At 37.3% G+C, this 15,530-nt stretch overlaps 1 protein-coding gene across 4 annotated transcripts in view; it reads right to left on the bottom strand.

Annotated features, from left to right (window-relative positions):
• MAGI2 (membrane associated guanylate kinase, WW and PDZ domain containing 2) overlaps positions 1 to 15,530 on the bottom strand; it is an 823,074-nt gene that overhangs the window by 232,818 nt on the left and 574,726 nt on the right. For all 4 annotated transcript variants that reach the window (XM_068400692.1, XM_068400693.1, XM_068400694.1 and 1 more), the window contains exon 6: positions 14,690 to 14,769. In XM_068400692.1, coding sequence (XP_068256793.1) covers positions 14,690 to 14,769 — 80 coding nt within the window. The remainder of the gene's footprint in view (positions 1 to 14,689; positions 14,770 to 15,530) is intronic.

Here is a 15,530-nt window from a genome sequence, read left to right as displayed (position 1 = left end):
AGAGCAGAATAGCAAAACAGAGAACCAGTGGCTCAGAAGTTACAGTGATTAGAGTGGTAGAAACAGCTAGATTAGGTCAATAGGACATGAGATGAGCATGCCCTCACTACTGCCCGAAGTATAAGCATTAAATTGACCACACTAATAACTGCAAATGCACTCTGAAATATGTGCAAATTCATTATCTCTGTGTAACATTGCACATGCAACAATTGTGCAACAAAGCACAATTAACTTTTTCATGCAAGTTTTCATTTTGGGAACACAGGTATTTGTTTTGCAAAGCAGGACATTATACAAATATCAGCTCCACCTTTCCCCCAGGCAAACATTTAAAAAGTTTTCTCATTGATTTTTCAAAACCTGCTGTATTTGTAATACAATGCCTAACTTAATTACTGTGAGAATAACAGGGCACATTGCTATCCCAGGAAAGGAATAAGAATCCGCCATTACGTCTCTTTCTCAGATTAAGAGCTAAGCAACAAAAATAACCTGAACACACTAAATGTTCTAGATGGACTTTCTACCAATCTGATAATTACTAAAAATTATTCCAAGGGGAGAAAAAGTTATTGCATTTTTGTGAATCTCAGAAACAAATGAAGGAAACATGAGCAGAACTGTAAGTCAAAGATGGTGGTTGGCAGAGAAATGTATGTGGGGTGTTGATTTTGTTTTTTTAAGTGTCCCAGTAATCACAGGAAGAAAGCCAGCACATATGCAGTTTGCCCATCAGCCATGAATTGTCAGGGCTACCACAGTCATTCAAAAGCCATTAGAAGTGAGACATGGAAAATTTCTCACAGAAGCATACACAATCCAGAATAAACACTGTTTGCACACAAATTTTAAATGTGGGTTGCGCTGCAGTCAGAATACACATTGTTCTCTGTGGAAATAATATTCATGAAGACATAATTACAATATTTGGTGTTGCATAAACAAAATCTCAAAAAGCACACTCCTCATCTGAATAAGGAACCTTTAAAGTCAATCAATAATGGGAGCCTACACTGAGAAAAAGGCAAAACCTCCTTCTTGCAGAAGACATATCTTTCCACCTAATCCAATGCTCTTCAGTGGATTTCAACAGAAGCCATTCAATGGATTTTGAAGAAGTCCTCTGTCACCCTTCACTTTATTTGGAGTTTATTTGGGCTTCTTTAAAATTATAATAGATCTGTAGGGTTCTTTTGACCTTAACCTAAAAAAAATTAGCAATAACAGGATTTGCCAGCTTTCTTCTCTTGTATTAGTGTCACTCATAATCTTACTGATGCTTGAGTAAGAGATGAAAGCATGTTTATTACTTTCCTTTATCCTTAACAATTAATTATAATTCCTCTTTTGCCTACCTAGTGATAGTGTGGATAGAATAAATACTTCAGTTCTTTACTAAAGGAAATGTTCCTTAAACTAACAACTTCTTGCAGGATTAAGATTAGAGGGAAAAGGTTGTTTGCTTTCGCTCCTTGCTACATCAAATTCTTCTCTTTTTAACCATGTGTTTAGATTCCATTTCAGTCAGCAAAACAACAGAGAATTCAAGCAGGGCATAACGGAATTTTAATGCAATACCATTTACTGAAATGGATAACTAGGACTATATTTTCCTATCCAGCATTACCTGCTTAGTTTATTTATAGAAATTCACATGTTAATAGGTATATTCTAGCTACAGTCAGGAAGTTTTTAAACAAAAAAAGTGACGTGCAAATTCTAGCAAGCAGTGTAGCAAGCAGCAAGTAGGCAATATTGTTCTACTTACCATGATCATTACACCAGGCCAACGAAAGTCCAAAGCCACAATTCAACTTCTCAAAAATTAACACCCACATTTAATGAATGATCTAAACTACTCAGTAGAAGTCAAATATGGTGCTATGAGACCAGACATCATAGCGAAGCATGAGAACAGAAGGATGGAGAGAAGAAACTAAAGGTGATAAAATCCTTCAAGAATTTGAAAAACAAAGACATGAAGGGAATAAAACACAGAAAGTTCAAACAATTTTGGAAGTGCCCTATGTAGTGAACAGCTGTTAGATACTGTGTCTTTTAATAGTTGGGAAGCCATACAATTTAAGGTCTTTCCATACCATTTCTCAGTACTCATCAGAGCAACAGTGCATGGTCTTGCGTATTAATATACAGCTTGCAAATATAGGCATATTCTTTGAGTTGTGAAGAGGCAAGGTAAGTCAAAAAGTGACGGGGCACAGAATGCCCAAGCAGAAATATCATGGCCCAGAAAGCAACCACAGAGAACTGAGGGGTAGAAAAGTACATGGAAACATTTGTCTCTTTGAACAATGCAGACCACCAGAAAAAAATGTCAGTTTTAGTGAATACTAATGAGGATACAACCTGCAATGGCCTAATGACCCCATAAAACCTACTGAAAAATCAATGATGAGACTGAAATGTCTACAAAATTGCCTACCCCCCAAATCACCAATGATGGCAGAGCTTTCCAAGTTCCACAGCTGAACCAGAAAGAAATGAAATGATTCTTCTAGTCCAACGGAGGAAACTAGGGGATTAATTCCAGACAGAAACCCTTAAGAGATGAATGTCTCAGTACACAAAATGTATCAGTTGCAAAATAGCTAAGGCTGACTTTGTTCACCCTGTTTGTAATGGTGAAAATTTCTAAAAAACTGACATAACTTGAAGATAAACTGTTGGTTAAGCAAAAGGCATAGGATGAAAAGCATGAGCTCCATCTTGTGAGAGCAGTGGCAGACACTTTCAGATTCAGTAGCTGCACATGACCATGATGGAACTGTCAGGGGTTTCTATAGTATCTCTAAGTGTGTGTAATTACGAAAGTGATACACAATTATTCTGGATGCTTTTTGGACAGAAGGAACAGGACTTTCAGATGTGGATAGAATGTTTCTATTTCTGTAACAGGAAAACCAGGATCACTGACATTTTCTTAAAGGAGCAAAAAATGCAGAATTGTGTTCTTCTATAAGGGAAAACCATGCTCCCACAAGTAAGTGTTCCATTATAGAGAAGGTAAACTATAATTATAAACTCCATAAGCAAAAGTTTTTCTTGTAAAAAGGGAAAATCATGGACTATTTAAGAGAAAACAGATAAGAGAAATCCATCTGTGACTGAAAGGGAAAAAAGATGTCCGGTAATTTAAAAAAATAAATCCGGCCCTCCCTTACCCCTTACTCCCTCCTCCCCAAAAAAGCAGAACTTTTTTATCAGAGCAATTTGTCTGTCATGGTGGTGTCAGTGCCGAAAGATGAAATCAAAATTTCTAAAAGTAAACCAATTCTCACGTTTTTCAAAGTCAAAGTGAGCAAAATTACACTGAAAAAAAAGTCCAATGTCCAGTACATTTAACTACGCAGACAAAAGAAGCTGTAGCTTCTGAGTTATCTCCAGAGTCAAGCAGAGCAAACAATGTTATCACTGCAGTGCCAGTACAGGAAAGGTGCAGGTTATCAACGGTGAGATGTTATCTAGACTAAATAATTTCTCAGACAAAATTGCTAGTATAGTTTGCACTATTGTTAATAGTTTTGACAGTAAGATAGGGCTTTTTTGCCCTCCTTCAAGCACCAGATGAAGAAGGATCCAATGGAAGAACTGAGTGTTACTCCTTTGTCCAGGGAAGTTCCCTGGGCAGCCTCCCACTTTCAGGAGTTACCTGAATCTGGCCTGCGTGGCTACAGAAAGATGCACATATGTAGATACGTAAGCATGGCTCGTTTGTGTTTCTTTATAGCAAGTGACTACATTTATCTGGAATGTCTCTACATTTCTATGGCCTTTTCATTTTTACAGTTGCATAGACAACAAAGATCCAACACTTCATCAGAATGTGTAATCAGAAATGATTATTTTGATGAAACATTAGACTATATTCTGTAGAATTTAATTACATATAAAGATTCGATGTTTAAAAGAAACAAATTCTAACATTTCCCATCTGGATTCCAGAATCCTGCTCTTTTACCTCACCAGTCCTTTGCTCCTATCTTTACTAGGCGCAGGGTTTTCTCATATCCAGAGAGATTTTTCCCTCTTTATATTTCTATGCTGAAATAATTCTAATGTTTTAAGGCATCACAAATACAAATCTCTTTTTATATAGCCTGCAACATGTTCTCCACTTCTCTGTTTTTTATACTTTCCACCTTTTATAGCCACTTATTCTATTCCAAAGCCTTCTACTATGAATTCTGAAAATGCAGTTCTTCCCAACTGCTCTGCGGCAGCCACCATCCACATACTAAACACCTATGCATTCCTCCCACTCAGGCAGATACACTTCTCAAAAAGCTTGAAAGATTACCACAATTTTTTTTTTTTCTCTCCCACAAACAGTGCTTATCTGCCACTGGATCCGCGAGGGTATTAGTCATGAAAGACAGTGGCTTTTTAAAGTGCTGCGTTACCTGTCAAATCTTAAATACAGGACATCTGTGCTCAGACAGGATTTTCCAGCTCTATTTAACAGGGACTCCAACGCTCACTTTGAGGAGTTTAGGCTAGAATCAAAGCCCAAATCTCACAAAAGGAAAATTACTGATATCTTTTTAAAAGTATATTACAAAAATAAAAAGAAAATGGAAGCCAGGAAGTCGTAAGTATAAGGAATTCAGTGAATACTAAGAAGAAACCCTGAGGTAACTGTATTTGTGAAGCTCAGCTGCTAAAGGTACAGAAAAGTTTGGATTCATCTTCACTCGTCTGTAAGTGTGTTGTATTAGAAGCAAAGAACAATGAAAGAATATTGAAAAAAATTACAATCTGCCTTTAAAAGTATCTGAAGAATAGTGTTACTAGAGATTTTAGCAAGTCATGATATTTCTTATCTGGTAGCAATGTGCTTTGAAATGATTGCCAGGAAATACCCAACAGGTCTGCACAACAAGGCAAACTTTCCATCAAAGAACACTAAATTGTTTTTAACTTCCAAATTCAATGAAATTGCTGACCTTCGCGATGAAATTTAAAATGAGGCCATTATGAAGATTAATTTTTGAAAAGGAGAAGATTGCCATTCTTTTTATTAATGATCTCTGTTAAAAACAAGAGCTTTCATAAAAAAGCCAGAGGGAGGAGAAATAATAAAAATGAAGGTAGCTGGACATATTGTAATGAATATAATCCCACAAGCCCCTCTTTGTTAAATCTATCATGCTTCATTGCCATTTAGAAGTCAAGGATTGAAGGATTAGGGCTATAGAGAGAACAGGATTAAAAATCATGTACTCTGATTTCTGCTTATGATTAAATAATATTTCAGAAGGAATTCCAACCTTTTGTTCTTTACTGGCATCAAGGCCTTCGTTACGATCTTTGCTAAATATGGTGTTGTGAATTCTTTTCTATATGAAAAGATTTTCTTTCAGAATTTCACTCATCGGAGCACTCCTCTCAATGGTCCTTGTAAGAATATTTCAGGCCACGTCTGATCTCATACCACACAATGACTTTTGCCATTTTAGTGGCAAAAGTCAGCCTCATGCAGAATTCATGGTGAGAATTCACCACTTCAGTGGTGAGTTGAGTCCAATTGAGAGCTCGCTAAAGATGTGAACTGTTAAAACCCTGTCTCTGTTTCTCCTGATGAGTTTAAAAAAATCTCTCTCCCTCCCTTCCTAAATTTCATGGCACATTCCAGCTGAAAACTACTTAATCTTTTAGCCAGTTAACTTGGCAGCAAAAAGAAAAAGGGATGCTATCAGAAACTGGATGTGAGTAGCTCCAGCAGCACCAGCAGAAACAAGCTACCATAGCCATTTCATGGAGGTCATGTAGCCTTGGACCATATTCCAGTTGCAGTGTAGTTTAAACTGTACTGTCATGTTAGCTCCAGTTTGCTGTCTCTGTTTTGGGGTCCACCACTAGTGAATGTGTTTATTTTATTCTGAAATTTAATTATGATTTGCAAAAGTTTTACAAAATAACAGGCAACCTTTATTGCCGTTTTAAAATGTATCATTCATTATATATTACATCACTGATGAACACGTTGCATTCCTTACACTGGGTATTTAGGTTATAATAAAGATGTAAACCTTAAAGGGCCATATATAAAAAATAATACTTCATATCTCTATGAAATTTTTCAGCTGAGAATCTCAGAGCATTTTACAAGCAAATAAGTTTCACAGCCACAAGCAAGGTGTGTTTACATGACCTCCTTTCATAAATCACTGAAATTTGAAGTGATTTGTTTTCATAACATCATGAATTAATTCGAGTGAAAGCCTGTGATTTTCCTCATCAAGGTCCATGGGACAAGTTAGTAGCTTCCTCAGTCTGCATTTAGCAACCTTTAAAATCTCAGGTTGCTGGAAGAGTTACTGTCAAGCTGACAATACCTGTACAGGCCATAGGATGCCTGTGGGTCTCAGGCATCTCCCCATTTAAACACACAATCTGGGTGAGCAGTGAGAGCAGTGAGTGCAAGAAAACCAAGTGCTAGCTGAACAATCAATAGGCATTTTTTCTTTTATTCATTATTCTACTCGCAATTACTGACTCTATTTAAGACTAAGGTTAATACTCAACTGGGATTTGTATGTCTGAGATTGTGAGAAACCGTAATAGTTCTGAGAGCAAAGTAATACTTAATAGTCCGTTACAGCTTAAAGGACTTATCTGTCACACTGATAAGTGTGCTCCAAGGAAGTGCTCCCTGAACCCAAGAGTTTCCTCAGGGAGATACCAGTCGGCTTCCCAGGGCTGGCCCCAAGTCATAGACAGCCAAGGTACGTACATGTGGACAGCTATTTTGTCCTCAGTGTCGTTCAAGGATGAAGAAGAATTACTCTTATAAGCTGTGTCACTGCAGTCAGGTTGTCCAGAGAAGTATCTTCTGACCTCCCAGGAAGAAACACTGATGAGGTGCCCCCTTTCTTATTTTTATTATCATCACTGTGACTTTGGCATTGAGAGGTTTTTTTTGTCAATTGATGTCCAGCTGGTGTTGCCAGCACAAAATGCCCTTCAAAAGGTTATGACAGTTCAAGAGATTTCCTGTTACTGTTTAATTAAACCAAAATTGAAAATGCAAGCTGAAAAAAGCATGTTCAATATGTACTTAAATGACAGAAAAAAATCACTGTTGTCAATATTATTACAAAGTAATGCCAGCTCCATTACAAAACTGATGGCATTAAATACTACTTAAAAATGGGGTTAATAAACTGCAAAATAGAGTGGTTTAAAGGTGCAACATTCTTATCATCTGGAAACACCTGGATTTAATCAAAACTGGAAATGAATTTGGTAGTCTGTCAATCCATTCCCTAATTCCCAGTCATTTGTTCATATCACAAAGCCACCAGGCAGGAGTGCGTGATGGGCAGCCCCTACTCTGAAGTGACTCAGGCCTGGAACAGGAAGGGTTTTGATGTCTGAATTGAAAAGCGTTTGCAGAGCAGTATCAAAAGTTTGCAGCAAAATCACTCATGTGTGCCTGGCACTCTCAGCTGAACTCTGTAAGTATTGCTTACTCGCCCTTGGGATGAAAAACAACAGCCCTTGGCACTGCAACTCAAACCATCCCAGAGGAGATTGTTTAAAATGTCTAGAGACAATGTAATTCTCTACATTGCTCTCATATTTTCTCTCTGGATTGATTAATCTGACATTATATTCTGCACCCCACCTGGCAGAGGAGCTTACTCAACATGTTTTTCTCACTTGCAGGATAGTATCTTTTCCAGGCTATAATAGAGAAAGTTGGTGTGTTTTAACGTAAAAGAAATAAGTCCTCACACATTTTTTTGACAAACACTTATAAGCCTCATCCTCAAGAGAGGATGCAGAGGAGGCCAGACTCTGGCTCTTGGATGTGATACTTCCGAGCTTTGAGTATTTTGCTAAGCTCTGGAGGGGATCAAGATTCAAGACGCAAGCTTGTGATTAACCTTTCCTCTTTTCTGTCTTCAGCTATCTTCACTGTGTAGACTTTCTAGCCTGACATTTTGTGCTGGATTCCCTACCCACAAATAAATTCCCAACGTGGGAATCTGGATTCCCTTTCAGGCACTGGGTCACCACATATTAGATGTTGCAGCAGGTACCTGCTAGGCGCCCACATCAGCTACGATGGGGAATTCTTTGCTTTTCCCTTCACAGAGAGAGCACCTCCTCGGCCATATCCTAGTCGTCATGATTGTGCGCTACACTTCCTCTCCCATTTGAAATCACTTAACATTCCATATTGAGACATAACAGTTCTGCATTTTTAATGGAAAATATTAACTAGCGTTTAGACTCCAACCTCCAGTGAAGAAGAGTTAAATCCACTTTAAATATTTCTGAAATTTCACGTGAGATGGACAGGTGGATAGACAGAAAGTTTTTTCAATGTGGTTGGCAATTGTTTTTTATTAACTGAGGCCAACATGAATAATAAAAGATAACACAGACTAATGAATTTTTCGAGAATTGCATGGCTGCCATGAACCAGGGACTGAAAACTGTATTAGAGACAGATACTTCTGTGGCCTTTGTTTGCCTGTGGCTTAGTCATATGTTACAAATTAACATTAAGCTAAAGCTCTCCAAGACAGCTTTCCTGAAAAAATACACATATGAACTGCCAATAAAATAAGCAAAGGTCTCTTTATATATAGTCATGTCTCATTCTATATAAAAGCATCATTTTATATGGCGACCTATTTAATAATCAACAACATTCCAGGATTTTAAGAAAAGAATTAAGCTATGCTGGTACAAAGTCTGAAAAAGAGACTCTCCTCGACATATTTCCAACAGCAAATATAATTCCCTGGAAACAAGGTTTAAAATAGTAATACTGGTAGACCCTTGACTATAGTGGAACAAATGGTACCATTTAATACATAATGTAACTAGCACTTAGCATTAGATTTCAATCATGACTTGTATAATTTATAGGAGTTCTTGTTTTGATCAAGAAAAAACCTACTTTTCTGAAGATGATATCTCTACTTTGGTTTCCTGGGGAAATTAACTTTATGGGTTCATACTGTCTGTCTGTTCACCATTTCCCTCTCTTAAAATCTGAAACTGTTGTTAGTTTTCAACTAAATTTAGCTGAGACACAAATATCTCAAAGGTAAACACATTGCCCCTGCATCAGGTAATGTTACACCCTGAGCTCAGCAGTTACTTGTCTGGCCTGCACAAGCCAATCTGGTTTGCAGACACAATTTAAAAAAGAAAAAGAAAGGCCTTTTACAAGCCACTGAGAGAAAAAATTGTAGGAACCAATGAGCAGAATACCATGTTGAGAGACACAGTGCTCAGGGTCATGCAGGACTAGACAAAACCCCAAAGCCAGCCTTCTCTCCCAGTTCACATTGGGATCCATTAAATCAACAGAAAGAGGGGCTTGATCTGGAGTTGCAAGATGTCTTGCTAATGCTTTGTCCAATCCTCCTCATTCCATGTCCTCCTCTACCCATGTACAGCACTGCTCTGTCCAAGTTTAGCATGTAAATCTCTGATATGGATTCATTCCAATCAGCCAAAAAAATCCAACACCCCTTTGTACCCTAGACTGCTGAAAAATTTGGTTTCAAGCTCTACCACTCTACTGCTACTTCCATCAAGTGAAAACCTGTTTGTTAAAGAGTATCTGCTACACATTGCCGCTAGCAGGCATTGACACATGTAAATGGTATCCATATAAGATAAAAGTTCATTACTTGGTTTCCAGTGAAAATATGTATAGGGAATCAAGAAGTAATGCCTTACCCATAAAACCAGCATGCCTATGCCCAAATGCATCTATGACACAAAACTATGAAGCATTGATGTGTCTTACTACAGCATAGTGAAGAATCAGGTAAACAATGACAAAATGCTTCTTATAATGTTTGTGATTTACTTTAAGTTGAAATGTTGGATGGAGTTATGCATATGCTTAACTATAGAGCAGCTCGCACTGCATTTTTCAGCATTAAGGCACTAATAAAATACAATGGAAAATGGACTGAAGATATTTTTTCTTAAATCTCAGCACCATTTAAAGAGGTTTCCAAACTCAACATGCAGTGAACAAAGGTGCTCCTGTGTTTCACAAGGGATGTGTCTAGTTAAAAATGCACTACATATAAAGTTGCAGAAAAAAAGTAAGGAAAAGTGGACTTATTTACTCACGTGAAAGATTATTGGTTTGCTGGGATAGTTTTACCCTTGAGATTACAGATAGCCTAATCAGCGATCACCCTTATGATTCTGAATTTAACATTTGTCTTCTGTTTTGGTTTATTTTTGCTGGCAAGCAGCATATTAAAAATATAAATAGACATGTTTTAAAATTAAGTTATAGCAATAAATCTACAGCTTTCAGGGTTTTTTTCAGAATTCTGAAATGCTTAGAGATGATTGATCAAGATGATGACAGTGTTCTCCAAGAAGGAAAGGGAGCTGAATTCATGAATTTGTGACTGCATGTGCACACTGCATGTGCCACGCAAAGCCCTGAGGTGGAACTCTGCTGTCTGAGTAAAAAAGAAAAGGGAGAAGTCCTATATGCCATGAAGTGGCAGAGCAAGGGTATATGGAGGTGGAAAGTACTGCTATTAGCAAAAGAGAATTTGTTGGAGGACTCAAGATGGGAGAAGTCCAGCGGGAGATGTCATACGTAGCATGAAACAAGGAGAGAAAGATGAAGAGGACACGGTTAGATGCATGTGTCGTTGGCATGAAGAAAAGTGCTAAATCTGTATGTGTCAGTGAGCTCACCAAAAGGTGTTGCCTGGGACTACAGGAATGGGGAAAAGGATAACCCAACAAAATGTGACAGGTGGGGTTCAGTCCAAGATGAATACACCTAAATGTAGTAGTCTGTCTATGTACAGGTGTTTACATGGTAACCAGATATCTAGGCCCTCTAATTGTCAAAATAGATCTGATATTCACAGTCAATGAAGTTTAAAGGCAACTCGGCTCACCCTAAATAAACAGTCAAGTTGGTGGGTGTAGAGGAGATGGAAAGACAGATGACAGATGAATGCTAGGTGAAATCAAAGCTTTATTTATAGTCTTAAGCCTACTTGTATTTGAAAACTAAGAGACAGGAGAAAGGAGGTTGACATAAAAAGAAAGGGAGGGTTAAGAGTGAAGGAGACTGCTGACTGGGATGGATTAGTAATGAAATAAGTGAAATTTGTAGTAATGAAATAAGTGAAATTTGACATATCTGATCCCAGGAAATATCAACAGCTATTTAATCCCCAAATTGGATAAAGAGTAAACGTTCACTTTTCTCCAGAATGGAAAGTTTCCTAAAATGAGTTAAAGAATTTGAAAAATGTAATTACTACATTTCTTAACCAAAAATGAACTTTCTAAAACCTGAGATATTTCATGTCATTAAGGCTGAACTGCCTTTCAATATTAAACTACATTTTTTATTGCCTTATGGGACTTGTCATTCTCTCCCAAAGAACAGTGTCTGTTAGTAGACCACTCACATAATATACCTGTAATCATGCAAATCCTGTAAGTCTGCTATGTAATATGACATTACAGAAAATGTAGCAACAAGGGAATCTAGTTCACAGAAACAAAGGGGGCAGAACTATAACTTCTGTAGCACTCTACAGATAAAAATTAGTAAACCAATTTTGATGTGGGGAAAAAAAAGTAATCATTTAAAAGAAGTATTCCAACTCAGAAAATCCAAATATTTAATTCATCTTTTCAGGAGAGAAAACACAATTATTTTTAATGAAGTCAAGCTTTTCTGCAGGAAATCACAAACGTGTAAAAATTTCTAGTTCTCACTGAAGAATTGCCAGTTATTTCTGCTTATTGCTATTATGAAACTCAGACACCATACAAACAGAGAGGAAGAGGCAATTCTTGCTTCAAAGACCCACCCTAAGTAGATCTGACAGAGCAAAAGTCGAAGTAATTTGCTGAAACTCACGCAGCAGTTCCATGACAGAGACAGAAATAAAGATCAGCCCTTAAAACCTTCTGACCTACAAAGGGTTTAGAGCAGTGGGTGTCATTAAAGGAAACCAGAAAGAGTTCATAGCACAGAGGCAAAGAAAACTTGACTTGGTAGAGCTTGTCATTCTCTTGGCAAAGGCATATGAAAATTTTTCCAAGAGGAGGGATGTGCTGGAAGGTTGGTTCAGATTTTGCAAAGAGAAATGAGCAAGCACTGGGACTTGCAGATACAGAAGCCAGAGAAAATGAAGAAATTGTATTTGGCAAAGGAGTATTGAAGGGCTGAAAGTGATGAGAGGAAATGCCTGAAGCAGAGGGGGCCCTCAATATCGCTAGCCCAGAACATCAGGACGCAAATATTGTACGCTGCCTGGACGTTGTCTGGTTTGGAAACTGTGTGCTGGTGGCAGAATGAAGAAGCAGGATTTGGCAGGATTTTCACTGAAAGGAGAACACGGAAGTTGCGTTGTTCAGAATGAAAACCTGATGGCAGAACCTGCTAGGTGATAAGGACATCACAATGTATCTCAGAGAATCAATACAAGTTTCAGATGTGACAAAATGAGTGTCAATGAAAAACACAAATTACGCAGATAGCGATAAAGCAGCAAGGTAAGTATCATTTCCTATCTAAACACTGATGTCTTTCTAAAATTTTGTATCGCTGAGTAAGATGTGCCAGAATAAATCATAAAGTGTAACAGAAAAGTTGTTTGGCATAAAAAACATCTACCAAGCCATAGCTGAAATGTGTGTGAAATTAATCCTCGATCTTACATTAAATCTAAACAAAAATTCCAAATCCCCGTGAGCTATAACAAAGTTCCTGGTGTTGGACCTCAATGGCAAGGTACAGTAATTTTAAGGCATATTAGACATTTTAAGAAACTCTTCTTCTGTAGGTATTGGATTAAAAAAAACCCACAAAACACCACAACAACTTTTCAACAACCAAATAAGCTTAGGAAAAGAGAGGATGTTGCAAGAACAATCTCTGTAAGAACAGAAGATCTCTCCCTAAAGCCTTTTATGCTTCTGTTCGAGTACTTTGCATTAATGAGATGAGCAACTCTTAAAAGAACATGACCCAGCATACTATAGCAATTCAATAATCCAGTAGTCAAATAACTACAAAATAATGCTGTTTCTTTAATGCACCGATCTTAATTTAAAATTGTTTAAATATTTTGGTTTTCTTTTTCACTATTTCAGTACTTATTGTGATCTCAGCATCAAACAACTGACAGAAAAAGAAAAAAAGAAAAAAAAAAGTAACACACATTTACTCCAAGTAACTCTGTGATATGTTACTCCATAGATATTGGTGGATTTTTCTTCTGCTTTTTCCACTAGTATTCCTTAAGGAGCAGGCAAAGATATAGCTTCATATAAGTAATGTGAGAGATTTATAATAGAAAACTCCTGTGCCCTTGTTTTGTTTCAGTAACACACTTCTGTTGTATTCGCTACAGAATTTACTCTGGGAGTTAGTGTTGTCAGTGCTAGAATAAGCATCACAAAATCATTCAGACATGTAATTTCTGATGTCAGAAGAGAATGTCAGAATTACTCTGAAATAAGGAAGGGATTTTTGGAATATAGCTATCTTTCAAAACGAAGCCATTTACAAAAAAAACCAAGAACATTCTTTATCAAACCACTGATCCTGCATTTCATATAGCCAGCAACTTCTCAGTGACCTCTTTATCAGCCCAAAATGGCACTGAGTTTTCTTTCTGTTAATAGTATTTACATTGACCAAATTAATGTATTTTGGAAAATTGAAAATAAATCAGATGCAGCACATGAAATTCTATTAATACATTAAAATATTTAAAAATGCTTTGAATTAATGCATATAGAATGCATGCATTTAATCCTCTGTATCTCACAATAATAAAATAAGTAGCAGTCTTTAGAAATCATTACTTCTTAACTGGCTAATTGAACTGACACTGGACTATAAAACAGGAAAAAATCCCTCCACAGAAAAAGAGCTATTACAATACATTTCTACTTTGACTTTATTACATGATTTTGATGACTGAAACTTTACCAGAGAAAAAAATAGAAATTATACTGAATGCATATAAGGCAGTTCGATAAGATCTCTATTATTTCATATCTCTGAATCTGTCAATACAGTCATCTCTCCTGCACAACAGCTACAGCTCCTTTAAGCATCCTCAACAGCATTTACGCTTTTAAATTTTACACCATTAACAATGCAGTACCCCCCAAATCCAGTCTTGAACTCTGACAGACAGTGATCTCTTTTTTCCCTCCCACACCCTGTTTTATCAGATGCTATTTTGTTTAAATCGGCTACTAAATAGCATAGCACTGTACCTTTAAATACAAATCAAACAATATTCATATTCCCACGGTGCTGCTAGTTTCCCTCATGCATTGAATCGCCTGTAGATTAAAAGCTCAGAATCTGAAAAGGGATTCTGTTCTGCAGACCAAAGTTCTCTGTAGGAGACGAGGGAGAGGGTCAGTCCCGGAGTCACACACACAACAGGCAGAAAACACACTTGTGATCCTCAGCTTTGGATAGCATCAGAAAGGGGAATAAAAAGCAGAAACACATGGCACACTGAGAACTGGTATCACTTATGGCTTCTAACCAAAGCAGCAATTAAACACCTTTCAGCATTCCCCCAAATGCTGATTTTTGTACGAACTGAGAGAGACACACACACACAAAGGCAAATCCCCTCTGAGCAGCAACGAAAACTTAATAACCTACCATTTTCTTTGCACTCTTCTGGAGGTTTAGCCTTTTTCGCAAGTCGTGGATCCAGCCATGATGTTGTCTTTGTGTTATGGCTGAAAAGAAAAGAGATCACTCTGAGCAGACACATACTGAAAGGAATCAAGTTTATTCCTTAAGAAAAAAGGGTTAGTCCAACAAAATTGCAATCGATACACTTAATTTGCTTACTGGTTCTAAGTAGCCCTGAAGGAGGTGTAAGAGTAATTGTGCAAGGCAGCTGTAAATTTGGCAACCTCAGCTCCCTGTCCTCAAAGCAGCTATTTTTATTAAAATCAACTAGAATGTTGCCAAGTTAACCTCATTGAAAATGCAGAACTCATCCAGAGCAAAAGGAATTTATTACAAATACAGTGTTCTCCCGTTGAACGAGTACAGGCGACAGGATTCTGTAGCATTCTCACAGTTTTCAGATAGAATTATTTTCATCTTATACCTGTCCTTTTCGTAAATACAGGTTTGTTATTTCTCACCAGCAGCACTGGCAAGGCATAGCAAAAGTGATGCAAATTACAGCATTCTCCTGCAAAGTCTACATTTCCGGACAGAGTGATTAATGATACTTTGTTTAACAAACCTTTATCTCTCCATATATAATCCTTCTATCAAGATAAAATAGATATGCACAAGCTGAATGAATCATGTGGCTCCTTTCTATACTCAGAATAGATCTTTGAGGAATCAGCCGTCAAATAGCATTGAACTGGCACAAACTATTTTCTGGGAGAATATTTTGCTAAATGAATTGATACTTAGCACAGCTAATGAGACTTAAAATCTGATCTTTTCAATGCATACCTTTCCCATAAGCATTTGA

Source organism: Nyctibius grandis, chromosome 5 (assembly GCF_013368605.1).
Source record: "Nyctibius grandis isolate bNycGra1 chromosome 5, bNycGra1.pri, whole genome shotgun sequence".
NCBI classification, from domain to species: domain Eukaryota; kingdom Metazoa; phylum Chordata; class Aves; order Nyctibiiformes; family Nyctibiidae; genus Nyctibius; species Nyctibius grandis.
This window is presented reverse-complemented; position numbering and strand designations above follow the sequence as displayed.